The sequence below is a fragment of the Triplophysa dalaica genome, chromosome 13, assembly GCF_015846415.1.
Source record: "Triplophysa dalaica isolate WHDGS20190420 chromosome 13, ASM1584641v1, whole genome shotgun sequence".
Taxonomy (NCBI): Eukaryota; Metazoa; Chordata; class Actinopteri; order Cypriniformes; family Nemacheilidae; genus Triplophysa; species Triplophysa dalaica.
The window spans coordinates 11523799-11551177 of record NC_079554.1 but is presented as its reverse complement, the minus strand read 5'-3'; the positions used below and the strand labels follow the sequence as shown (position 1 = coordinate 11551177).

The window sequence follows — 27379 nt, the reverse complement described above, 5'->3', positions numbered from 1 at the left end:
GCTGCGTTTGAACATATGAACGCATGTATTTCTGTATGTACTGTACCTGTCTGACAGGCTCCTCCTCCACCTGTTGTGTGTTAAACACTGTGGCAGCATTGTCAGCACCCAGCAGCCTGCGAGCCATCTTCTCCTCATAAGTTAACCTCTGAAAGCAAGCAGGATTAATCTGTCAGAGCCTGGGTTAGTGTGCGAGAACACACACGCAAGAGCATTAAGTGTACTTGGACGCTTGTTACAGTGATTTGTGAGGTTAAATATGAGGTGGGTTTTGCTGTGCATTCTGGGTAAATATTAGACCCTTTGTCTAATAGCGATTAATCTTAGTTGCATTTGTAAACATTTTAAAGTTGTGTTTTCTCTAAATTACGCTGGCTTTTTATTTGCCAATTATCTTTGAAACTAAAATTTGCAATTGAAATAATAAGTCAAACGAAGGCACTTTTTTACATGACAGCTCAACTTGTAAATCATATCATATCATAGTAATTATAAAATTACTGTTGAGAATCGTGGTAATGTAAAGATAACACTTGTAAAGAGTACTTGCTCACTATCTTTTTTACTTGTGTAATTTCATAAATAAAAGTCACAGACTACAAAAACGCTTAAAGGGATTTTCTTTGTAAATTTAAAAAAGGGCATTTACGAGAGTACCATGACAGTGCATCTGGGGTCAGCACTGCATGACGCATGCTCGTCAGCACCATGCGCATGCGTCGTGCAATGTTGACCACAGATGTACTCGTGAACCAGCATTGGAAACTAACACAGAAATAGTTGAATATAGTCTGTTTATTTGCGCACAAAACGTATCCTCATCACTTTTTATTATTAAGGCTGCACCACTGGAGTGACATGGGCTATTTTAACTTGTCTTTACTTAATTTCAGCGGTTAGAAGTTTGGTTAATTTGCAGTCTATGAAGGAGTCAGAAAGTTCCCGACTTCTCCAAAACTACATTATCTTAATTTGCGTTCTGGAGATAAACAGAGGTCATAGGGTTGACAAACAACCTCAGGATGAGTCAATTTTGACAGATTTTTTATTTTTTCGGCAAAGGTACGCTTTAAGACACAATATATCCAATTGCGACTCACATTATTAATCAAACTGTTTTAATTCACCCAAAAATCATTTATTCACCACTTATCATTTCAAACCTATATGACTTTCTTCCGCAAAACACAAAAGAAGATAATTTAAAGAAAGCCGAACAGTGCCGGCACCTATTCACTTATATGTATGGACACAAAACCAATGCGTGAAATGGTACCAGTTAACAAGATTTTTCAAAATATCTTCTTTCATCTGAATTAGAAAACAAATCAAACAGCTTTGAAATAACAAGAGGGTGAATGATTACAGAATTTGTATTTTTGGGTGAACTGTTCCTATAAGGTGGAATACATACAAATAGCTTTCCTGTAGCTCAGTGGTAAGAGCATTGCGTTAACAACGCAAGGTTGTGGGTTCGATGCCAGGGGATGTAAAATGTATAGGGTAAAGCAATGTAAGTCGCTTTGGATAAAATCATCTGCCCAGTGCCTAAATGTTAAATTTAAAACAATTACATAAATGTAACTTCTGGGTGAAATTCCTTTATGTGGTAAATCAGATTTTCTATCAGTCAAACCGCCACTTGTATTATTGAATGTAAGTTTACTGATGTGGTTATGCTAGTAACGTGTTAATTTGTATAAGTGATCTAGTACAGTGGTTCTCAAATGGGGGTACGCATACCCCCAGGGGTACTTTGGGGTACTGCAGGGGGTATGTTAGAGAAACTGACATTTAGGAATAAATAATGAAAATCAATAAATTATGATCATTTTATATGAAATTAGGACTACACAAAGATGCATAAAAATAAATTAATAAATTTAGATATAATAAAGGTTTGACTCTCAAACTTCATTGTATTTTAAAGTAAAATGTTGTTGTCTGATCAAGGGGTAATTGGCTTGAAAAAATCTTAAAGGGGTACTTAAGCCAAAAAAGTTTGAGAACCACTGGTCTAGTACAACTATATTATAATTCTTTAATACTGCAAACATTATTTTAGTCACAAGCACGCAATCACAAACCTGTTGGCCATTGCTGAGTCGCTCCTCTTTGAAACGCAGTTTTCTCTCCAGGTCTTGTATAACTGCATCTTTGGAGCCCTGGATATCTGAATCGGAGAAGGTGCGTGGTGTACGGGGTGTGGATTTACGAGGCAGTGCCCTGTTAAAATACATTCATAGCAAAAAGAAAATGCTTTTAAATTTCAACAAATAATAGACTTGCCATTCGTTCAGGTACAGAAACAGCTGTTTTTGACAAAGCAGGTGTTGAAAGATTAATGAAATCCAGTTTCTCTAGCGTGCCAATGTCGTAGAATAGCATGTACGAATATCAGTCTAAACTTTACTAAAAGTACAAAAATGTTAATGCCGTAGGCACCATCAGGACAGGTCAACACTTGATATAAAGAATAATATATTCATTTGTATGCATATTTTGATGGATTTGTAAATTATCAGGTTTAGATCTCATTTTGTTGAATATGGAAAATAGCTTCAAATGACTGATCGAAATTGATTATATAAACTATAGCATCTAATAAGTAGCTGCCCATCAAATCCTGACAAACACAAATAAACAACTGAACTCAACCCCAATAAATAATAAACTGCAATTTCTAAAAAAAAGAATATTGTGTATATTCTCTGAGATGCGTGAATCACTTTCATGATCTGTTTGTGTATATGTGCTCTCTTCAGAATTCCACAGCGGTCTCTTATCTTTTCCCCTCTGGCTCTGGAATGCCAGGAAAGAGCGAGAGACCAAGAGCTAGGGAGGAGGGGATGTAAGAGATGAACTAGTAGTGGAAGATAATAAAGATGAAGAGGTGAAGCTTCGGTTTTGAATCAGGGTAGCGTTCTTCCTCTTTCTTTATCGCTGATGGATGAGTGGTCTTTAACTCTTGTTTCATGAGCGTCTTACATACAGGATCGACTTCACAAAAGATCCACATCTCAGATCATGAGAAACGGCCTTTCAAGCCCTGGGCTCTCCAGTACTTCATTTTTTATCTGCTGTACATAACTTGCAGTAGAAAAAAAGAACGTGGGAATATAAAGAATATAGATGTGGGAAAACGAAAGATTCTAGTTGAATATGTGAGGAGAGAGGACTATTGAACAGCTTGGGCCCTTTGTAAAGTGACATAGCTAGGTGGAGAATTCCTTCAAAAAGGATCATTCTCGGATCATTCTCATATTATCTGAGTTGCTTTCTAGAAATGTTTTCTCGTTCTCAAACACCCAGGCCGGGCTGACTTTAAAGTTTCCTCAGCTCTCACTGGTCCCTGTGTCTCCATAAACATGCCATGTAAGAATGCAAATATATCATCTACACAGCAACAGGAAAACAGGGGCAGCACTCCAGATTACTCATTATCCCAAGAGTTTACTTTGTATATAATGCACAGTGGTCTAGAGCAGGAGATCCCAAACGTTTTCCTTTCAGAACCCACCTAGACAAGTACAATCCTTTCAACCCCCCCCCAAAGAAAATTCTGAAATGGAAACATGGGGTAAAATACATCCCAAAAATAATAAACTGTATTTTAACTCACACAACGATTTGGAAGGAGTAAAAACATAATGATATGTTAATGAGAACAACATTTGTTTTTGGGTAAACTATTCCTTTAAGAATGAGGGAACTGTAGCAAAGAATTGTGGGTACTCACACTGTGCCATTACCCTTGGGCAGCCCCAGTGCGTTCACTGGCGGTGGAGGAGGTGAGACCGGAAGCACGGATACCAAAAACCCGGCTGGTGATGCGGGAGTGGACGTGAAGGGGGAGGAGCTTTCTGAGCGGGTGGGACTTGATGTGACAGGTGGAGGGGGTGGTGGAGGAGGTGGAGGGAAATCCTTTGCCGAGCCAGAGGGAGAGGAGAGATTGCTGGAGCTGAGGAACGGTGGAGGTGGTGGAGGGAACGAGGGAGAGTTAGGGGACTCCACGCTGGTTCCTTTAGATAGCAGCGGCTGTTGTTGGAAGGGTGGAAGAGTGATGCGGCTGAACGGTTTTTGGACAGTCGTGGGGGATAATGGGGAGGTGACGCTGGAGCTCGAGGAGGTTGAGGACTGGGTGCTGTATCCCATCGGTCCTCCGCTTGTCGTGGGGCTCTGTGCAGCGATGAACTGCTTGGGTCGGGCGTAGTTGAAGGTGCTGGTCTGCATGGTGCTACTCTCCAGCTCCTGGAAGGAGGGAGGTGGTGGGAGAGGAGGAGATGGAGGCGGAGTTTCGTGTGATGGTTGCTGAGGAGGCGGAACCTCCTGATTTAGCTGTTGTTGCTGCTCTAGGAGGATCTGATCTTGAAGTTGCTTCAGCTGTGCGGCGTTTCTGTTGAGGAATAATTCAAATGAGAAATGATTAGAATTAACTTTTCATTAAGCAACACAACATGGAACAAAAAACTGGGAGTTAATAGAACCAACTAGCTGTACAGTTGCACATAAAAACAAAACAAGAAAACAATTAGCTTGAAACAAATTAAAGAATACTGCTGTGTTGTTTTAAAGCAACGCTGGGTAAAATATAGATGATCACAACAGCTTGTTTCAAATAAAAAAATGTGACGAAATATAACTTTACAATAAACTAATAATGAGAAAGACAACAATCTAATGGATAAACAAAAAAAACGGATAAGTCCATATACGATGATGTGTACACGATTTTGTTGCGGTCATCACGGAGTAATAACAAATCAATAACTCAAATCAGAGATTCCACAATATTGCACAGCTTCTGGGATAGCCTCTCACATGTGAAAATGTTTTGCTTTCTGTTTTGATATTGACTCGATATTACAGTTTTTTACAGGATACTTTGTAACGCCGTGTCAGTTCAGCAAACGCCTTTGTTTTGTTGTGTTGTAATATGGTGGACGACTTTTGCATGTCACCCCACAACCATCAGTAGCCCAAGACATATATATATTATATGGTAACAGCTACAGTCACATTTACAATTAGTCATTTAGCATATTTTTTACGTTTGCCAGCAATTTTAGAAATATATATATCAGATGCGTTGCAAACATGGCCGCTGAGTGGCACGACTTCCGTAAATTAACTTTGGTATTAGCTTGTAGCATCACCATACAGCCCTTCAAAATTTAGCACTACCACTTGTAAAGTATCGTATCGCTTATGTAAAACAAAGGAGTTAAAACTGTAAATCTACAAAATGAAAAGGTAATATTGCCTTTGTGTGTGTTTTTTTATTTTAAATAAATCAACAAAGAACAGCGAGTGATACAATAAAACCCCATACGGCAGTAGAATACTAACGGTTTATCCTCAATCGCAGGATATAAGGCCTGTCTGTCACATAAGAAAAAGTTTGGTCCAGAGGATGCAAAGTGTGGCATAATGTGTGTTTCTACAAATGCACATGCAAGAGCATCTGTGCAGACGCCATCTTGCAAAATTGTAAGTTAATAAACACTGAAATGTCCGTAGATCTGGTTTTCTGGTCGTTCTGTTACTGTGTAGTTGTACAAGGAAATGAAAATCCACTGAAAAGGGAGTGATATGCTATCTTGGGTAAAGTTTAAATTATGATGTCAACCGCATGTAAACAGGGAGAAAGAAAGTGAAACAGAGACATTGTGCGAGTCGTGTAAATGTGGGTGGATGATTGATCATTGCAGTACGTGCGTCAAACCCGTGACCTCAAGTCATGGTTCCCCCCACTTATACAAACACAGAACTGACCTCCACACTGTCATTTGCTTTTCTATACACCAGATATTTGCTGCCTAGAGTTTTCCATCATCTGAAAAACCTTCTAGTCACCGCATGGTCAGTAAGAAATATTGTGCACAAAACCCAACCTACTCCTCTGATATTTTTTCGCACATTTAAGTGATTGAATTCAGCCATGGTTCACTAACCCTCTAGCCATGTCAAACCTGTATGACTTCCTTTCTTCCACAGAACACAAAAGAAGATATTTTGAAGAACATTATTAACCGGGACCCATTCACTAGCATTGGTTTTGTGTCCATACAATAGAAGTGAATGGGTGCCAGTGCTGTTCGGTTACCAACTTTCTCATCTCATTACCTCTTCTGCTAGAAACTGCTAGATTCCTTTTGCTGAAATTCTACCACATCATCTTCGGTATAAATAAACATTTACCGTGCAGCGATAAACATGGTAAAGTGCGGCTTTGTGCTTTTCTGCCGGTCCTCCCGAATCTCCTGAAACGGAGTTGATGTAATTTCTCCATGTGTTTTGTGAGGGGATTGGGGGGTGTAGGCCTGTCATATCCCAAACCCTGTTTAACCTAATTATTTCCAGATGTTAACTAATGAGTCACTGTGTTTTCCCTGCTTCTCTTTTTTGTTAAAATGGATGAGGTGGACACTATATCCAAGTTTGAGCGAGCTGAGAAACCCTTGGTGTTTGTAATGAGAAAGAGAAAAATGGGGAATATGCAATGTGTGTCAGTAAGATGCCAAGGTGTAACACAAACCTAAAGCACAAGATCAATAAATATCAACCATCAAAGTGTTATTTAAAAAAATAACACTTCAGTTTAGCCCCATCAGATACTGTATAAAGGCGACATACACATTTATTCCAAATGTCATGTATACAACTTGATACTAACAACTATGAGGCTAATCGTGATTATTTCAAATGTATTGACCTATATATTTTTAATTTATAAGTTTGATAAGCTAAACAATGCAATCTCAGACGGTGGCTTTCTCCACATTAAACAAATAAATAACCATCGAAGACCATCTTCTCCTTTTGTCTCCTCAACATCTTTCTGTTTTTTCAACCGCCTGTACATTGGAGTCTTTTACAGGAATATTTTGGCAGCTGGTGAAAGGCTCTTGGGCTGCTGTGCTTTCATTCCTTTTTTGGCTCTGTTTTGAGTCTGAAGCACCAGCGTTCAGGCTCACTTCTTCAAATTTCAATCCCTGCAAACCCCACGTCTCCAAATTCTGTCTCCTCATTTCTTTTCAAACAAGAAGTTCAATCTCGCTTGTTACCACATTTTTACCTCAGAAATGCTTTTTTCCCTCTTCGTCTTGCTTCTCTCTCTCTCTTCTGAGTAAGAGTTGCCGGTTAACGGTCGGTGGAGGTCTGGCATTACAAGTCCCTCCAGAAATATCCCCCTCCAACCACTGCTCCTGCTCTTAATATCCCACCTAATAGTTTCCAGCATTCAAGAAATATCACAATGTACGATCGTAGACCCGCTTTCTAAAAATAGTTTTGCAGGTTTCTTTGCTTACTCTCCCTGTTGCATTTGTGGAATTCTAACCTGAATTGATGGAGGGTGGTCGGCCATTACGGACATAATAAGTTTGCCTTAAAAGGCACAGTGACCATAAATAGGTAGCATTATGTGCGCCCTTAATGTCAGATTATTTATTACACCGCATTCAGACACAGTATATTTTCATCTTAGATGTGGCTTCTATGAAGTGCATGAACAGGTCTTGATAGGAAAATTAAACCAGCTCGTAATGTTCGAGGGGCCCTTGCTTAGGATTTGAGATCCTCCACAGAGGCTGGGAGGGTATTCCATGTGTCATATTTTGTGAGAGAGGGGTAGAGAGACTATAGGAAATTTTGAGGAATAAAAAGGATCGGAGCATATTGAGAGCTAGATTTGAACTCAAGTGACCTGCATGACCACCAGAACTCAACGCCCGCTTTAAAGTGATAATTCGAAAATAAAAAATTCTGACATCAATCACAATCTTGTCATTTTTAACCTCTTGGCTTTCTTTCATACAAAGATATCAAAAGAAGATATTTATCTAACCACGCAATGGCGGTACCCATTCACTTCTATTGTATGGACATAAAACCAAGTCAATGGGTACCGCTGTTGTTGTTTGTTCCCAACATTATTCAAAATATCTTCTTTTGTGTTCTGCATAAGAAAGAAACTCATGTAGGTTTAAAAATGACAAGAGGGTGAGTAAATTATGACAGAATTTTCATATTTGGGAGAACTATCCATTTAAGCACATGCGCTAACCTCTCTGCTATGACTCCCTGTTCCCACAGTTTATTGGGTCCAGCATTGTATCCTGATGACACAATGCGGGGCGCTACTGTTGATTTCAGTGGGTTACTAATGGAAAGATGCATAATGGTTCCATATGCTGATAGTATGAAGCGCTTCTTAAAGAGTACGTAGCATGAGATCATGTAAATGACATTTCATGCAGTCTGTTCTGTTGCCGTGTTTGAAAGTAAGCTGTCTGCCAAGTTCTAAGTCCGAAGGTGAATAAATAACAAAGTTATTTGCTTGTAAAATGGGAGTCGACTCTGAATCACACAAACGAGACGTGGACTAGTACACCCGCGTATCTACGTCACAATACATAGTCCCCGCCTACGTTTTGCTGAGACTGCCGCGAAAACTTATCTCTCCTCCCCCAAACACTGTCGCTCGTTCGTGATGCGTGTGTCTCATGTCTAGAACCTGTGTTCTACGGTGTGAAACTAAGTCCATCTTATTTCAACTACCAAAGGAAGAACGTCTGAGGGAAAAATGGTTACAATTCATTTTTCCAACGATACCAAAGGAGTATAACCCCATGCATGGTTGTACTGTGCGCGCATCATTTCATCGAACATGGGTTTAATAATATTGGCGCGTTCACTGCAGGGTATGTGAAATGACAATCCTTGAAAGAGGGGGCAATACCAACTCTATTCGAACCTGTTAGCTAAACCGAATCCCAACCTGTAAGTGTGACTTTTGATTTTTGTCTTAACTTCAAGAAATAGTTTTGTACCCTATGTCTGTGTTTAGCTAATGCATATAACGCTAACATTAGCATGTACCGTTATTTCTTGGGTGTTACAGTTTGTTTATCTTGCTATTAAGTTTGCATTTTGACACATTTGCCGCACGTGCACCTATATAGAAATATTAGGGTTTCGTATATATCATTTTTCATAACGTCAACTGTCTGAAATGCTCTATGTACCATGCAACGCACAGTTTAGACAAAATAATAGTATTACTAACGTATTAACACTATTTAAAGGAAAATTATATTTTATTTCATTGATGAGCAAAAGCACAACATGCATGTTGTCACACTGGGAGTTTTTATGACAAGAGTTGTCAGTTGCCACTGAAAAACATCCTGCTCCAGTCGTGGTGGAGTTTGTTGTGGATTAGCGTCTTTTTCCTCGTCAGACTCGGGCTCAAATTGGTAAGTTAAAAATCGCAGGCATCTCTAGCTAAACATAATATAAATGACATTCAACCACATGTAAACCGTAATCCTGTAATGATGGTAGGGGGGTTCCATTTGCGATAAATGATGAACGCGTTTGACCAATAACAACAGACTACACCATCGGACCAATCACATGACACAAGGTTAGCGGGTAGGCAGGGCCTAGACGGATGAAATCGCGGAACGAGCCAGTCAAGAAGTAAGGTACGAATAATTGCCTATTATTATGATATTATAGTGTTTTTACACATTGTATTTACATAAACTTGTTGTTGGACACTCCATAAACCAAAGTAGGACCTTAAAAACCATATGCTAGGTACTCTTTAAATAACGACGGCCTTCAGTCAAAGACCACATAAAGTAACCCACTCAAATTTTCTAACAAATTACAAGGTTTGTTACAAGTGGAGATATAGCAGACCCTCTTACACAAACACAAAACATACACTTCACATTCCTGCACTTACACACATTCCAGTTTAATTTCGGTACATGTCTACTAAATGCACACAATGGCAGCTCCTACTGTTTTACTGGAACCCCAGAGAAATGCTCGACCTTGCTTAAAGCAAACACACAAGGAAATTGATCAGGTCTGTTTTAAAGGGGCACCCGAACGATGTGTCATGCATTCTGAGTTCTATACAATGTTAAACATGCTGTCTTCTCATGCTCAACATGGTCCACTTGTCAAAAAACGAGTTGGGCATATACATAGTATGTCTGTGCTCGATACACTCCCCCGACGATCGGTCAGGTTTCTGAAAGTTTTTTTCGAACATATAAAACATATATATATAAAAAAATTCTAGGTCCCTTAATGGAATATTATCACATCTAGCGGATGACCTTGGTATCGGAGTATAAATTCAAAATATTGGAGAGACAAGTTTAGCCAAGTAACAGTTCTTCCCGGTTTCTCATGATTGTTATCATAAATAATATACAGGCAGCTATTTTGTTTGTGAAAGTATACCGGAAGTTCAGTTGGGGTCACAAAAGTGCGCATGCACAGTAACGTTTGTTTATGTTGTTAAGATGAAACCATCATAGGCTAGTTAATATCTGGTGTATCTTTATTGGTTGCAATAGTTATGATGTAAGCATCAACATGATAACAGAACGCTTTTACATATAGCTGTCAGAACTTGACTTAAACTACAAAAATATATTATACTATGCATAACAAAAACTTAAAATTATCTTTTTGCTGCTAAACAAACGTTTTATTCCTGATGACACAACAAGTCAAAGGAGTACATATTAAACCCACTGTAGTCACTCAATCCTTTCCACATCCAGCCTACTCAAAGAATTCTGGAAGTCTATATTATCTTGCCTGTCAGTCCGTTTCTTATTTAGTTTTCTTCTTCCTCCAACCGTCTTACACACTACTGCGATCCTCTTTTCTTCTGAAGTCTGTCGTGCTGTATCTGAATCAAACGCAGACAGGGAGCTAAACTGTTGCATTAGTCTTCTCTTCTTACCAGAGCAGCTAACTACAGGCATATGCTGGAATGATACACTACACCACTATCGTGAGTCGTGCACAGCTTTGATGTGGTGACATTTGTTCCACTATAAAACCCTGTAATTGCAAAATATATGCCCTTTAAAAACAAAATGAAAAGACACGGGTCAGTGCACTGAACAAAGAATAATTAGTACACCAATCGCATTCTTTCATGCAGAGTGAATCAATGACATGATGATGATACAGAATTTATTTGAATGTCACTATAGACCAGATGCACAAAGTGCTGCCTACCTATATCAAATTCTCACAATACACAGTAAAAATCCTCACTACTATTTAAAAAGATGTCCCCATTCTTCTCATGTTATCCCTCTTAACCATATCTCATATTTCGTGTAGTTAACAGTACGACTTTGTCTGTGATCCTTGGAAACTACACAAAATGTAAATATTAAATTGAAGCTTAAGGTCACAGCTACAGTATCCTTTGGTGTGTCCTGCTCCTAAACTTTGTGGCTTCTCTGAGTTCATAATAATTCTGAAACATGTCTCCCTCTTGCTTATCTCCTCTTTCATCTGATTCCATCTGGAATATGTGGTAAGGAAGGCAGGACAGGAGCCGTGAGGTGGGCCGGTGGCGTGAGTGATATTTGGAATCAGCTGTGCGCACACCGGTCCCGCTATCTCACGGAGCATAAGAGGACGAGCGACGGGACTGCTGACGAGAGAGGACATGTGTTTACGTTGGTATTTATGTTCTTGTAGCTGGCAGTCGACTGTGAGGTGGCTGCCGGGCTTTTACTACCGTATTATTGTTTATTTATTTTGATTAAAGTGATTTAAATGTTTGCCGGTTCTCGCCTCATTCCTTCCTTTTATTGAACCTTGTTATAGAATACATATAGCCTAGTATTAATGATTAGAAAATCACACTCGTAACATAACAATGGGAGATAAGTGAGAATGTTAACATTTATTAAAAGCGTCAACATATCAGTTACTGTCATCACTTTAAGGTGAATTTTGTGACAATGTCTGTTTCTTTTCAGCAAACCTGCATAAGCCATGTGACAGATGTAAACAAATGTGTCTTAGCGGGAAATGTGTTATTGATATCTGATCAGGCTCATACAAATTTGTTGTTTAAAGGTAAAAGTAAATAAGTGCTGAGAATAGCTAATAAACTCGTTGTAAAGATGATCTCATTCAGTGTGATCCAGCCTTAACGTTACGTACTAGATGCTAATAGCAATAGCATCCAAGCTGTCCATGTACTTTTAAACATTTAGTTTAGAATACTTCTCCATTTTACTTGACGGGGGGCAGCTGACAGTCATACAATGCTGACGAACATTGTTTATTGTAATCCGGCGAACTTTATGTATGCAGCGAGTACAAATATTCATCTTCTCCTCTGTCATGTTCACAGCTCTAGGTATCGATGAATGGCTTCCGGCGGGGCAGCGGATGTTTTCTCGCCCTCTGAGGTTAAACACGGAAGTGACCGTGGATCGAGTCTATAAGAGCACATTTAATTGGGCTGTGCTGCAAAGTTCTCATACTTCAATTCCTACCTTCTTTTCATCCTCTTACTCTTCCCTTTCATCTCCTTTATTTGTTCTTCTCACGCTAAATTCTTGTGTCTACCCCTTTAATTAAACATCTCAGATCGGTTTAATGGTTGTGTTTACACCATGTTGCACGAGATTCAAATCACTGCTTTAAACGTATAAAAGCTGAGTTCAAACCTTCAGGTGTGCTTATTCTATAGGCATCACTGTTGTGCTTCGGGTCAAATACATACAATACAAATACACACATGATTTCAGAGTAAAAACGTGCCTTTGTGTGAATGTTTCTATGCATGTAGATAAGCTCAACTGTTAACCGGCCGCAAATCACAGGAAGCAGTTTCAACAAGACAGGAAGTTGTTGAGTTTAAAGACTTGATAATAGAGGACTCCCAGTGTTTACTGAGCACCTCCTGAATTGTGTGTGTGTGCATTAGTTGAAGTAAACTAAAAAAATAACCTTTGTACAAAAGGCATTCACATCCTGTGTTTGTGTATCAGGCTGTGAAAGAACACAGTCTTGTCAAATATTAAAACAATTATCTGAACAGCTGAACTGAAGCCACATTGCCAAAACAAACACAAATGCTTTTTGCTACTGGTGTAAAAAAAACATGCTTGATATCGGACATGAAAATGCACTACAATGGAATGCTTTTATGAAATAATGTACAGTAGACAAACCAAGACTGAGGAGTATGATAGAGGAAGCTGAGATATCCCGAAAACCATACATACACACTATTGTGTAGTATCCCGGATTCACACTGCTCACCTTTATGTACTTGTAACCACCCTTGGGACATCGGTATAACATCAGCATTCCACTAAACTGATGATTAATCATAATTAATCATTTGAATTACTATTAAAGCGGCCCTAACACAAGGGGTGTCTGTCAATCACATATTAATCTTGAGTACCTATAGAGTAGTATTGCATACTTCGTATCTTCGAAGAGTATTTAGTTTGATCACATTTATAAATGACAGATACAGCTTTACGATTACTTCCGAAATCATACGCCGAGTGCGGGGGGGAGTGGTAGGCTGAACTAAAGCACATTGCCAACAAAACACAATCATCAGTTTCACTCACCGCATGCGGTTCATGTCCGGCACCTTTAGCAGTGGGAAGGCTCCATATATCAGTTTCAAACGATCTCCAAATCCAGCGTTATATCCACCGTTTATAAAACATTCATCACCCAAATGTAGTGAACAAACAAACACCTGAACTCCGCGAACATATTTTCTATCTTTAAGAACTGCTTTAAGAACTGATTCAACAGATTAGAGGTAGAGCCTAGAATCAATGCCTGTACACATACTGTATATGATCACAGTACACAGTCATTTACAGATGCAAGCTGGAAAACTTGAGTCAGAATTGCGGTGGTGCTGTGATGGAAATGAATTTCGAAATTTTGAGCATTTACAACATCGTGCAATGATGTGGTATAGTTATTCAGCCTAAGCATTTGTAAAATCAGTCCTTCTTTAAACGTAGTGGATGTTTCTCTAATGCACATTAAACTCTTAAAGACTACCACACCCAAACCCTGCCACTGCCAGCTCAGTTCACTTTCTTATATAGCATTCTGTACTTTTGAAGAATCCACTTTATGCAAAATATAAATGCATAATCTATACACCATCACACAACATAATTCAATAAGCATATTTTTTTAAATCAGCACAGACTCACCCTACAGAACTGCAGATTTTTAAATTCTTCGATTACAAGAACAACCGTGCAAAGTATCCAAGGCCAACTGTGGGATCAGACTAGCGTCTCTGATTCCCTGCAGATACATAGCCTATACATACACACTCACCCATAGAGACACAATATTCAAGCCACAGACAGAGAATGAGAGCAGGATACAAAGTCTGATCCTTCCATTAGTTCTGAATGTAATAGCAGTGCTGTCGATCACAGAAAAGCTGAAACGGATGCATTCTCACGCCAACACAGCCACTAACATGCATTAAATCATTTGGATGGTTTTCAGGAATCTTCCAATTTCGGCCGTTGAGTTTAAAGAGGTCAACAGAGTACATCATGAGGACTTTAAATGTTCTTGAATATGCTGAAAACAACACTTTTTCAAAATCATCTAGTTGTTGCATGAACTGCTAGTCAACTTAACTGGTCAGGTTAAACATAGATGACATGTTTTTCTAGTTTATTTTTACTTGACTTTTCAAATTTGACCAATGCTCATCGGCATCAGTGATTTTAAGCGATAAAAATTAAAGCATCACCTCTAAGATTATTCTAAGGAATATGACCTTACTAACAGACTAGTCAAACTATGGAGATCCATCTCCAATACATCTTGGCACACAGAAATGGACTGGAAATGCTGATTTTAAGCGCTCTCTCTGATTACAGGCATTGGCAGTGCGTGTTCCTGCTTTGGGGCTGCTTGACCCAGATCTGATCTCACAATGCGGCTCCCGCCCAAGCCAAGCGGCTCCATGCACTCCACACTCCCCACCAGACCCGTGAAGGAAATGTCCAACTTTCCATAAAGATGTCAGGCCAACATAAAAAGGCTCATTCTCTTCTCCAGCTCACACACTCACTTTCATGCCTGCGCTTTTTATATTCTCTAATTTCACAGTCTTGCATTGTCTCTTTCTCAGATTTAAACTCTCTCCATCTCTCCTGTCCTCCCCTTTTCCAAAGGCATGAATGGAACCTTGCACAGCAAGAACAGTAAATGTGTTTAACATTACATCACTTCATTTTAGGTCCCATTCACTCGTTTCTTACTTTTCCACTCGCGTTATCTGCAATCTAAACGGCTTGACCGGCAAAGTCCATTATTCCAGATTCTCTCTCTCCACCCCCACAGCTTTCTCCTCTAATTGCATGCACAGCACATAAAATAAAACCAGACTGTTTTCTTTTCGCACAGAATGCCCCAATGCATCTCTCTGTCTTTCTCTCGCTCTCGCTCTGAAAGTGTGTATATGTCTGGATTGTAGGAATGTGAGCTGAAGACATTCCACTCCGGATTGGCCGAGAAGACATCACCTATCACCATCAAATAGGATTACCAGCAGGAAAAGTTGAGAGAAAGTGAGAGAGGGAGGAGTAAGAACAGGAGAAATCAGCCCTAAACAAGGGCGAGAAAAGCAACAAAGAGAGGTAGAGGCTTCATGAACCGAGACTCTGCTAAACCATCTATTAGGTATTGCTGCCTACAGCTACAGTAAGTGCCAACCCATACAAACATTAAAGTGCTTATCATTCAGCTGTGCAAAAGAAAAACCCACTAACACAATTATTTTACCAGATATTTGGAGGCTTTGAGTTTATATAACCCACTTCTTTGCCAAGCCCGGCTGCGCTGTGCTGACTAACAGTATTCTGAATCTTAATGCCACATTTGCTTCTTTCTGTCATCTCCTGCTTGTGCTTCTCATGTGTCACTTTGGATAAAAAGCATCTATTACGTGAATCAATGCAAATATACATCTATTGAAGGTTTGCAGTATCAAGTCAGGCGAGTATGAAAAACACTTCTTCTGTTGTTTTCTTCTTCTGTCATAAACTTATATTCAAGTCTTAAGTTGTGTTCCAATGGATGTGCGCAATTGCTCTGAACCTAAAACTACAAGAAATCCTTTTACATACAATAAAAAGTATTAAAAGAAACACATGTATAGCTATTTAATAAAATATAAGCGATAAGTTACATATCAATATGTTCTCTTTTAACATTTAATTTATCAACAAAAAGTTACGTGGTTAAAAAGATCCGCTATAAAAGTTATTTTACAGATAGTTTGAAAAGTTTGTACCTTTTTGTCCACCTTGTTAAAGTTATTCCCGTTGGAAGTAAGTAATTCCTTACAGGTGTGTTTGAGTGTGTACAAAGCAGACGACTGTGCGCTCTGTCAGGTGCTCTTGTCTTTATATTAGACCGCGCAGACAAGCGCTGAGTGACGGCGGTGTCTACATCCACCGCTCTGACTCACTGCTGACTGCAGTCTGCCGCATGCCTGTCACAATAAAAGTCCTACAACACGACAACTGCAGCAATAAAAGTCCCCACTGTCAACTATTTTTAAACAATGTGTAAATAAGTTACAATGTTCTTACCTAAAAGAACAGATCATGGTTTGACGTTTTAAGTAAATATTTGAGCTAGGACTTATTTTACAGCAGTCCAAACATTGGACATCACAGTGAATAAAACTGTACATGTCATTATATTTAGAAAACCAAACACAAACTGGAAAATGATTTTTTTTGGTCATAATGCATTACAAATAAATGTCTTCATGCATCATTGCTAATCCATGTGCTTTCTTTATGTTATCCTGTTGTTAAAGTCTTCAAATCTAAACCATAGACGAAATCTCTCTCTTAAAAATTATAAGATTGTTTTAAAAACGCCCTCTACAGTATGTTAACTGAATACACACAGTACAATTTTACCCTGATCAAGTTTTCCATATTTCCACATTTTGGTCCACTAATGAATCAATGTTTACAGTACTTCAAACTTTATCTAAACATTGTATTTATTTTTTCGTCCTTCAGTCAGTTTGAGCTTGTTAGAGTTAAAGATACTTTAATCTGAGATGTTTAGTGACAAAAATGTATTTACATTGCTCTGCGTACACAGATTGGATAGTTTCTACATCTGCTGTCTATTAAATGTTCTGGAGCAAGTTTTCTCTTTCTCATCCCGGTTCACCTCCCAAATTGTGTTCTGCTCTGTGTGTACAGGTTTGACTGAACTTGCGAGGGACAAAACTTTGACAATGCCCTCACAAATAAAATGAAACATGTTATCGACTCATTTTAGTTGGTCCCCACTAAAACAATTTTTATGCTTTAATTAAAAAAAATGGTCAAAGGTTTGTGTGGGGCTTAGAGGTTAAATTAAACAAAAACATCATAAGCCTGGTATGAAAACAATGAATGTCTATGAGAAGTCCTCCTAAATTATTGCGTGTGTGCGTTCTGATTTTAAGGCCGATGGGAGTATGCAGTTATCATTTCTCTGTTGTTCTGTAATGTCTATTTTAAAAATTGTTCTGTATCTCTCTGTGCTCCTCTGTTGGTTCATTTGGATGTCAGGGGTGCAGATGAGTCGCCCCTATGAGCAAGAGCAGGCAGGGAGGAAGAAGTCCTTTCAACACCCATTATAATCCTCAGAAGTGAGTCATGACCGCCAGTAAAGAGCAAGACCATGTTTGCTAGTGTCAATCACTACAACGTACATCAAAACACTATTTTTAATGACAAACTGGCTATCATTACTGTTAGTACACTTATTTTTCTCACGTTGAATACAATATCTTTTTGTTTTTCTGGTGTCATACTGTACTTTTATTTAGTGAGTGATTAAAAACTAGATGATGTAAACATCACATATAAAAAAATGTGTTGTATTACATATTTAGATGAATAAGCCCATACAGACACAATGCGATTCTCAGAGTGTTTTAGATTCAGAGTGTCATAGTAAGTATGCCACGAATATCCCTCCAGATCTAGAGACCTTTAAACAGAAGATCAGTTGTGGCTTTAACTTTCCATTCTGTCAACACAAGTGCGTGCTGTCATTCCACAACGCCTATCACCCACCCCCATCATATTCACAATTCATTCAACTCTGACCAGATCAAATATATTATGACATCATCATAATATAATAATGACATCATAAAAGTAAGAGTTCTTACAAAGCACTTACAATAAAAATGTGTCTACATTCGGAGGATTTAAATATTCAGTCACACTACTGTTATGCTAATGTTACATTTTTAACTTTAATAGTTCAGCCCCGTTAACTTTCATTGCAAGTGTGTAACAATTCATTTTATGACTTGAATAAGTGTATACAACTGCTTTTTTAAATGAAGCGACGTTTAGTAGTAAAGTTAGTAATAAAGGTTAGTTATGAAAAACAGCATCACGCAGATCGAACTTAATCGAACTTTTTTTTAACTTTTATCCAGAAACTGATTAAACATTATCATAACCAGTTTAACCAGTTTCACTTCTCATTAGCAACGTTCGCTTTCTTCTCCCCTCTTTCTCTCTAGTTTCCAGTAACAGATTTTCTATTGAGATGGCCTGTTCTGGACTCTCTCTTCCATATTTGGAAAGCAGCTCAATTCCCTCTGGGTAACTTTAGCACTACCAGCCAATACAGTGCTGAACCTCCAATCCTCCGGCCAATACTACATCCCCCCATCTCCTTATAAGGACAACACAGGTCAATGATGTCGTTAGTCTCATAGCCTTCTTGGCTTCTGTTCCTGCAGACATTGTCCTGCTCAGTCAATCTAAAGCAAACTGTCTGAGCTGATCCAAAACAAAGCTGATGTTTTTACTCAATAGGTCATCAGTGAAAAAAAAGGCAATTTTTTTAGCTTTACCGATCCTCTTTTTAATTAGTCATACAATATTATAAACACAAAATAAGAGTCAGTCCACAGAGGAAACCTGTGTGTTCTCAAATAATGTTGACAAGATAAAAATGATTTGCTCAATTTATTTGCATAGGCGCAAGAAGGATATGAAAATATTTGGGGGGCTGCGTTACTCAACAATCGTGTTTAAACTGCATTTCCCTGTTGAATGTGGCCTCTATATGTGTGTTTTCTTTTGGATTCGCTTCTTAACCACACACAACGCCTGTGTATGAAAATGATTGTTAATATACCATTTGGGTCTTTACGAGCAACACCTCATAAACAAAAAGGCTTTGAGAAACAGCACTGAGTCACACGCCAGAAATGCAACCAGCTGATCTGTGTGCCACGGATTTACCCATAACACAAGAGGGTTTTAATGCTGCTCCGAATGCTAAAGCTTTGCTGTGTTATCTAACCAAAATGAACGCTACTTGAATGAACTGACCTGAAAAACACAACTCAAACAATAAAAGTGAATGTGACTACTGAATGTGACGACCTTAAAAATATGCAGCAGCCTCAATAATAACATTGACACATTTTACCACGGTTTTGGCTAAACTTTTGTTACAGGAACACAAACTATTAGTTTAGCAGTTAATGTGTGTAATACTCACTGATCTATATAAATGACTGGATTGCTCATGACGTCAGTACACTGAAGCTATCACGACGCCATGTTGGTATGCCCAAGAGCAATTCTTACAATGCAAATGTCTTTAGCATGGAAATGGTTAATTATTTAAAGTCGGGAATTTTTCCGTCTTATCAGAGTGAGTTACTTTCATTTTCTTACTATACATACAGTATCAGATCAGCAGACTAGCGCACATGTTCCATTATAGCAGTGTGCGATTCCCATGCACGTTCTATATTGATTTCGAAACGTCGCTTTTCTGCCCATAATAAACATAAACGTTGTAAAAAACATCAGAAGTAACAATTCATTTAAACACAAAGATCAGTATTTTGACTGTTAGTCAATGGCAATCTCTGTCAGTTGGGCACACCAAGATGGCGGCGCAATCTCTTGCGGTGGCTTCACCTCCTTCTGTTGGTTTAGCATTCTGGGCGCAATCCAGTTATTTATATAGATCAGTGGTAATACCATACAGAAGTCATTTACGGCCAGGTGATTGGCACTGCCATTGAAATTAATAATATATTAGTGTGTATATTATAAACTTAAAACTATCTTTAATCTTATTGTAGGACATTTTGGGGCAGCAATAGTTCTATTAAACATCATATCGTATTTTTTCCAGCATCTTAATAAATTATTCATAAACATCAAGAGTTAAAAAGAAAACTGGTGTGGTTGTGGTCTATAAGAAGCAGGCTCCCTGAAATGTGACCAGATTCCTTGAGACCGTGCCTCAGTTTGCTGCAGTTGTCTTTAGTGTCCATGACGACCACCCCACTGCGGTTCACCGAGGTTTGTGGTAGGCGAAAGGGTTTGATCTGTTCGGTATGGCAGCAATGCAGTCCGCATAAAGATAGCAATACACAGCGCTTAGCAAGGATTAAAGACTTCCTTTCTCATCTGTTATTCTCTCTGTCTCGCTCTGTTTCTCCATCTGTCTTATTCTTTCATTTTCTGTCTCATTTCCAACATGGCAAATCCAAAATAAGCAAAAATCCAGAACGCGGGGTTAAAGTTTAAATATAAATACATAATGAATAAGAAGGTAAGTGTTGCCTAATTTGCTTCCAAAGAGATTTTCTAGTAGACACATTTTGTGTGTGTCACAGACATGATGATTCAGGGTGTAGAAAAAATGTCTTGCTCCTCGGGCCATGACCCAAGTCTCACCTCTGAGCTTGTGGTACATTTACACATTACGCTGGTCCTTTTGTCACAGGAAGTCTATTATTATTGTCTTACTCTCTCTCTCTGTCTGTCTCTGGTGTGGCTCTGACATGATACAACACCTTTTACTTCCTGGCAGAACATGTAGCGTACAAATGTATAACCCATCATTTCACCTCTGTACCGACTCCACACACCACGGAAAGTTCACAACAGCATTGCTAATGAAATTCGAGAAAACTATTAAAATAATCAGATAAACAAAGTCTAAAGAGATCGAAAGCCAAGATCAAAAATTTGTACGTAACTATTGTTGAAATTAATACGACTCTATGACTCTTTTCGAAGTCGTTTAAGTTTTTTCACTAGTTCATTTTAAACGGATCTGTGGTGTTTGTTTTTAAAAGCACAATATTCCATGTAATTCCTCACGAATTATGTTTACATCGACATAAAAAACGTTTTCCAAACACTTTGCAATAAAAATATAGTAAGTAAAATAAGTAAATGCATTAAATAAATTGAACTAACAATGGACGAAAATAAAATAAATATAAATGAAACTGAAAGTTCCTCACCAGTGTTTATAGTTTTTGAGCATGCATTACTTCTTGTCAATGTTAGTTAATGTAAATACATTTTTTCATGTTAGTTTATCATTAACTAATGTTAATAGTTACAAAGTTTGATTTAAAAGATGTATCAGTAAATGCTGAAATTAACATGATCTAAAAGGAATGCATGCTGTAAAAGTATTGTTTTGTAGCTAATGCATTAACTAATGTTAACAAATACAACCTTATTGTATATTGTTACCAAAACTTTAGCAACTGTCTTCTCAAAAAACTTTCCAAAAATTACAGGGAGATAACGCATATCAAAAGACAAGAAACCTCCCAAAATGTATCCAATAGATCATTCATCAACCTGTACTGTACAGGCTGATATCAAAAACCACCTGTTGCTTTTGATTCATCATACACAAACACATACAGATACATACAGAAATGTATGAAAAATAATTTTGACAGCGTATGGACCCTACAGCACAATGTAGACAGTCTTCTGACTCTTTACAAGCTCCAGGTGTTATCATTCCAGTGTGGTATGGGCTTTACAAACTGTGAAGCATGTTCCCATAAAACTGTGATTTCAGTCCACCAAGCTCATAAATCAAAGGTCCAGAAGCAACGTCTATCTTCCTACACAGATGCTCGTAGCTTCTCAAAATAAAACCTCAGCAGTGATTTAGTTGTTCAGATAAATGTCACAAATGTATCTCATGATTTACCCCCATTAATACACTTAATTCCTATATGTCACGGTGGCCTCCTAACTTCTCAAGTTCCAAAAAGGCTTTCCTTTGGGTCCACTGCAGGCACACATCCACCAAACACCATGTTCTTTCACACCTTCCTCTTTTCGCCTCTTTATCTCGGTTTCCCTTCCTGTGCTGAAGGACATAGGGCCCCGTCTATCTCACATGGGAACCTCCTGCTGTCACCAGAGTCTGCAAAAACACATTGCACAGTTTCCTGTATGCTGTGTATGACCGCAGGGCGTAGCGTCACAGACCAGGAGAAGCAACGAAAGATCAACTGTGAAAAGATCTGAACGTTAATCAAACTGCACAGCGAAAAGATGTTGAAAGTTGATGGATGTTAACTCAACCTCTTCTCTTAAACAAGCACACACCAACAGAAATCATACCGCTCACACTTAAATGTGTTTAAATGTAATGTTGTTGTGTTTAATGACTTAAATGTATTCGGATACGACTTGTTTTCCAGAGTAGATCAGGTAAATTTGTGAATTTATTCTGGTCCAAATCGAAAACGTCTGTGTTTTCCTCACACAACCTTGGAAACAAATTACCTGCTGTTTTTCGGCTAACTCAGGGGTCCTCTGAGAATCTAAATCTATACACAAAGCAAAGCCTGATTGGTGTATATTATTTCTCTGCAATGCTTCTAATTTATTTTGACCTTCGTTAAATAGCGCAACTAAAATTAAATTTCTCATTCGGCTTCCAGGTGGACATTTGTTATGGATTTTGATCTTTATGCCAACATTCTGAGTAAAATAACAAAAAGTACTGCTGTCCAATCCCAAACTAAATATACACTCACCTAAAGGATTATTAGGAACACCTGTTCAATTTAAGTATTACAATGGGTTTTGTAATGCGTGTATCCACAGCTCATGACCTTCACAACAGTCACTTTAACCTTCTCTAGACAGACATATCTAAATAATACTTACAGAAATCACAATATCAATCCAAATCAGGAAATACCAGGCAACCTCTGTTAAAGGGATAGCTTTCATTATTTACTCCCCCTCATGTCATTGCAAACCTGTATGACGTTGTTTCTTCTGCAGAACACAAAAGAAGATATTTTGAAAAATGTCGGTAACGATTTAACATTGGCCCCCATTGACTTCCATTGTATGCTGGGCAGACATTTCTCAAAATATTTTTTGTTGCGTTCTACAAAGAGAGGTCATGTACCGGTTTTATAGGGGTCATATGGCACAATGTGTTTTTCTGTGTCTTTGGTGTGTTATAAGTTGCCCATGCATGTATTAGACATTTAAAATTGCAAAAATGTAAGTGTCGGAACAAAAGATGCATTCTATCTAAAAGCAAATGCTCACCCAGAAAATCCTCGTGTAACCACACCTTCACAAATCTACGTCAGTTTGTGGTATGATTTGACAAAGATTGCCCAAACGTAAATGCAAGTAAGGTGGGCGTACCTGTTAGAACAATTGCTTTGGAACCTGATGATCCTAAGAGGCGTTACATTTCCGTGACACGGGTGCAGTATTCGACCAATCACTACACACTGGTTAACTGGCCAATCATAGCACACCTCGCTTTTCAGAGCGATGGTCTTTGTAAAATATCTGCACGTTTCCGAGAGGCGGAGCAAAGAGGAAATAAAAACATGCACAAACGAAAATATTTGTTTTAGCCGTATCATATTTATATAGGGGTATCATACCCCTTTAAATGAATATAAACTTATAAAATTGATAAATGTTATAAAATAAATAACTAATGACAAAATTTATTTTTGGAGTGAAGAATCCCTTTACCAACTACTACACAAACGTAATGCAATCTGAATTGTGTCTTATTATTATAGGGCGCTTTCATCAAATAAAAATGAAAAATGAACTAGATATATGAAGAAGAAACGCAAACCAAATGAATTTGCAAGCAAACAAACACAAACGCTTCAAAACAAAGCTCAATTACTACATAGCAAGCAGATTATTATTATATCAAAGCAATTCTGCGTCTGTGTCTGCAAATGTCATGAGACCTCCCTTTGACTTGTTTACCCAAACAACATGAGCCACAAACTCATACTTTCCACTCGTCCCCTAACTACTTTAAGGAAATTCAGCAAACAACTTAATCACAGCCATAATTGATAAATCACTGTAGCCCTAAATAAAGTTGAACAAAAAGAGAACTCGCCTCACAAGGGACGTGTAAAAAATAAATGTCAACAGTTCCAACATGCCTTCTGTTCCCCACACCATCGTTCTGCTAAAAGTACTGATGTGAACAGAAAGTTATGGGAATCCAGGGGAAATCAGCTGGAATCTGTAAATTGGAATGTGGGGTCAGAAGGCAAAGTTCAGGTCTGGTTGTACCTGGGGGCGAAGCATCCGTGAAATCAGGCCGGTAACAGAAGGATGCGGATAGCTGATAACCTGCCACCCGGCGCACAGCGCTGACCTCTGGGTGATTATACAATTATAAGAATCCTGTTTTTACAACCAAATTACAAGGCAAAGTGAGCAGCGCTGGGCTGAGAGCAATGGGGTGATGTTTGTGTGTGTGTGTTATGATGGGGGATTAGGGTTTCGCTACCTGCTCCCCGTTGTTCTTGGCAGTCGATTTGTGACGTCATGCTGGAAAAACTCTTGGGGCTTTTTATGGCAATGCTGCGATTTGCAGAAGCTCAAGCAAAGACGGGGTTTTGCCAAACAGCATGCCATTTAAAACCCAGCCTGGACCCGGTCCACCAAGAAAAACAATTTCCCTTTCATTGCTAACACATGCCCGTCAAACCCACGCGCATACAATCCATACAACTCTCAGGCTTCATCAACCTCTTCTTTGTTTTACCTTTCATTCGCAAAGTCGTCTGCTTGTTCATTTGATCTGGAATCACAGAACGGATGAGGTGATGGGAGGAGGAAGATTGAAGATCACATAACCAACACGCAAATAACTGAACAGCGCCATGTAAATTTTTTTCTGAGCCATCCCTTGTTCTCTCAGTACAGTCTGTACGCAATGCATGGTCTCCCATTGTGAATACACTTTCAAGAACATACACTTTTGATTCAGTTTCTTCCAAAAATCCAAAAATTACATACACATGCTGCTTTACCAGGGCACCTGAACATAACTTGAAAAACAAAAAGACTGAACAAACAGTTAACATAATATAAGCTTATATACTGTTAAAGAAACCCCCCATATTCCACAAGACCTGAAACGGATAGTTCACCTAAAAATGAAAATTCGGTCATTATTTACTCATTCTCTTGATATTTCAAACCTGTATGACTTTCTTTCGCAGAACACAAAAGAAGATATTTTGAAGAATGTTGGTAATCGAGCAACGGTGGTACCCATGGACTTTTATTGCATGGACACAAAAACAATGGGTCAATGGGTCAAAAGTCAATGGGAACTGCTGCTGTTGGGTTACCAAAATTCTTCAGAAATTCTTCACAAAAGAATGTCTTCTTTTGTGACAGAATTTTCCTTTTTAGGGGAACTATCCCTTTAATGCCAAATGCACACACATACAGTAAAAAGATAACATAACCATACAGTATACTTTCATGCCACACATATTTCAGATATAACTAAAGAACAACTTCTGTACATTATAAAACACTAAAATCAACATCCACTTTGACTGGTTTATTACCTCATCCCTCCCTCTGTACTTACATGCCTTTGCATTCACTTGCCAAGTTATTGATATATCACTGTTACGTCATTCATAGATCTAAGCCAGAATAAAAACTCATCTAACAATGTTGATTTACTTGGGTGTGAACGCAAACCTATTGATTTATATGCAGTGAATGAGTTACACAAGGCTACTCCTTGTAACCAGAGGGTTGTTAGATTTAATCCCAGGTATGAAATGGCCTGCGTGCTCTGGCACGGCCTGCATGGAAGTTGGGCAGTGTGCTTAACCTTTAGTCGACCCTTAATTTAAGTAGGCTATCCACAAAAAAACTAGGAGGAGTCAAATTGCACTTCTATTGAGTAATGTAAAGCCAACAACCTTGAGGCAGCACACCTAAATCGACTTCAAAAAAAGTGCTGACAGAAGACATCTCTTTATATCCGATGACTAAATTATAGTTTAATATGATATACGTCTGATACGCCGGCCAACCTTCCGTCTATGCAAACACAGGCCGCACACATGTCCCAGAGATTTATGGTACAGAGCAATGACCTGAAAATAACATGGAGATAAAGGGATGGAATTCATTTGTTTTTTAAGTGGGGCTTTCCCATTTACCCACCTACAGAAATACCCAAACAGCTGGGAATAGCTACAATAGGTACAATTCTCATTGTTGATGGCCGGTAGCAGTAAAAAACTATAGTGGAGAGATATTTAGAACAAAAACATTTCTTCTGTAAAAAAAAAATTATTCTGTAAAAAAAAAATCTTTGTATAAAGGCGTATAGATGTTTGCATGCATTTTTAGACATCATCTGATTGCTTCAAAGACAATTTTAAAGGGATATTAAAGGGATTCACTCAAAAATTACATTTCTGTCATAATTATTTGTGTTAATTATTAATAATTAATTATATTATTAAAAACCTGTTTGTGACTCTTTTTTCTGTAGAGCATAAAGAAGATATTTTGAGAAATGTCTTAGTGGTTTTGTGTCCATACAATGTAGGTTAATGCTGTTTGGTTACCAACATTCTTCAAAACATCTTCTTTTGTGTTCGCAAGAAGAAAGAAACTCGTACAGGTTTGAAATGCCATGAGGGTGCTTAAATTATGATTTTCTTTTCTTTTGGGATGAACTATCCCTTTAAATGTGTACATTTGCAAAAGTAAACTTATATATTTGGCTTAAACTTCACATTTTTTTTATGAGGCTGTGATGAAGGCGCAGAATTCTGATGCAGTACTCACAGTTTAGGTTTGGGTTTGGTTGGGAGAGGTGGAGCCTTAAGTAGTGAAGGTGATGGTGGAGCTGTTTCCTTCACACTTGAAGGTGACGGTGGGCCGTCTTCGGATGTCTTGTATGAAGCCTGACCATTTTGTAAATGTTGGGTGGTTTGGCTTTCATGTTGGCCTTTATCGATGGAGACCTGAACGGGTAATGCTGTGACACTGGGCCAGATGTCCAGTTCGTTGATCTTGAAGGCCTCGGCACTGGGAGGAGTTTTGGGCGGGACTTCCAACAAACTGATCTCAGTGGATGGAGGAGAAGGAGGTGATTGTGCGAATGGTTGGATGTCCTCAAAAACGCTGTCGTAACCAGAAACACCATTGCTGGGCAACTCTTCGCCAACTAGTCAACAAAGATTATAGTACAGTTCAGTTCAGGTTCAAGCCCTTTAATTTTTCTAAACTAAGGAAGTCAGTTCCTGGCTTTCGTTTTTGTGAAACAATCAAATTACTTTGAAGGTATAGTTCACCCAAAAATAAATTGTCTGTCATAATTATTCATTTATTTATCCTCATGTTATTCAAAACTCCTA

The 27379-nt window shown here is 38.5% G+C and overlaps 1 protein-coding gene across 4 annotated transcripts in view; it reads right to left on the bottom strand.

Annotated features, from left to right (window-relative positions):
• palld (palladin, cytoskeletal associated protein) overlaps positions 1 to 27379 on the bottom strand; it is a 74331-nt gene that overhangs the window by 10408 nt on the left and 36544 nt on the right. For 3 of the 4 annotated variants that reach the window (XM_056763629.1, XM_056763630.1, XM_056763633.1), the window contains 4 exons: positions 26808 to 27189; positions 3740 to 4396; positions 2088 to 2226; positions 47 to 148 (listed from right to left, as the gene is read on the bottom strand). In XM_056763629.1, coding sequence (XP_056619607.1) covers positions 47 to 148; positions 2088 to 2226; positions 3740 to 4396; positions 26808 to 27189 — 1280 coding nt within the window. The remainder of the gene's footprint in view (positions 1 to 46; positions 149 to 2087; positions 2227 to 3739; positions 4397 to 26807; positions 27190 to 27379) is intronic. The other variant, XM_056763631.1, reaches the window with a different exon arrangement.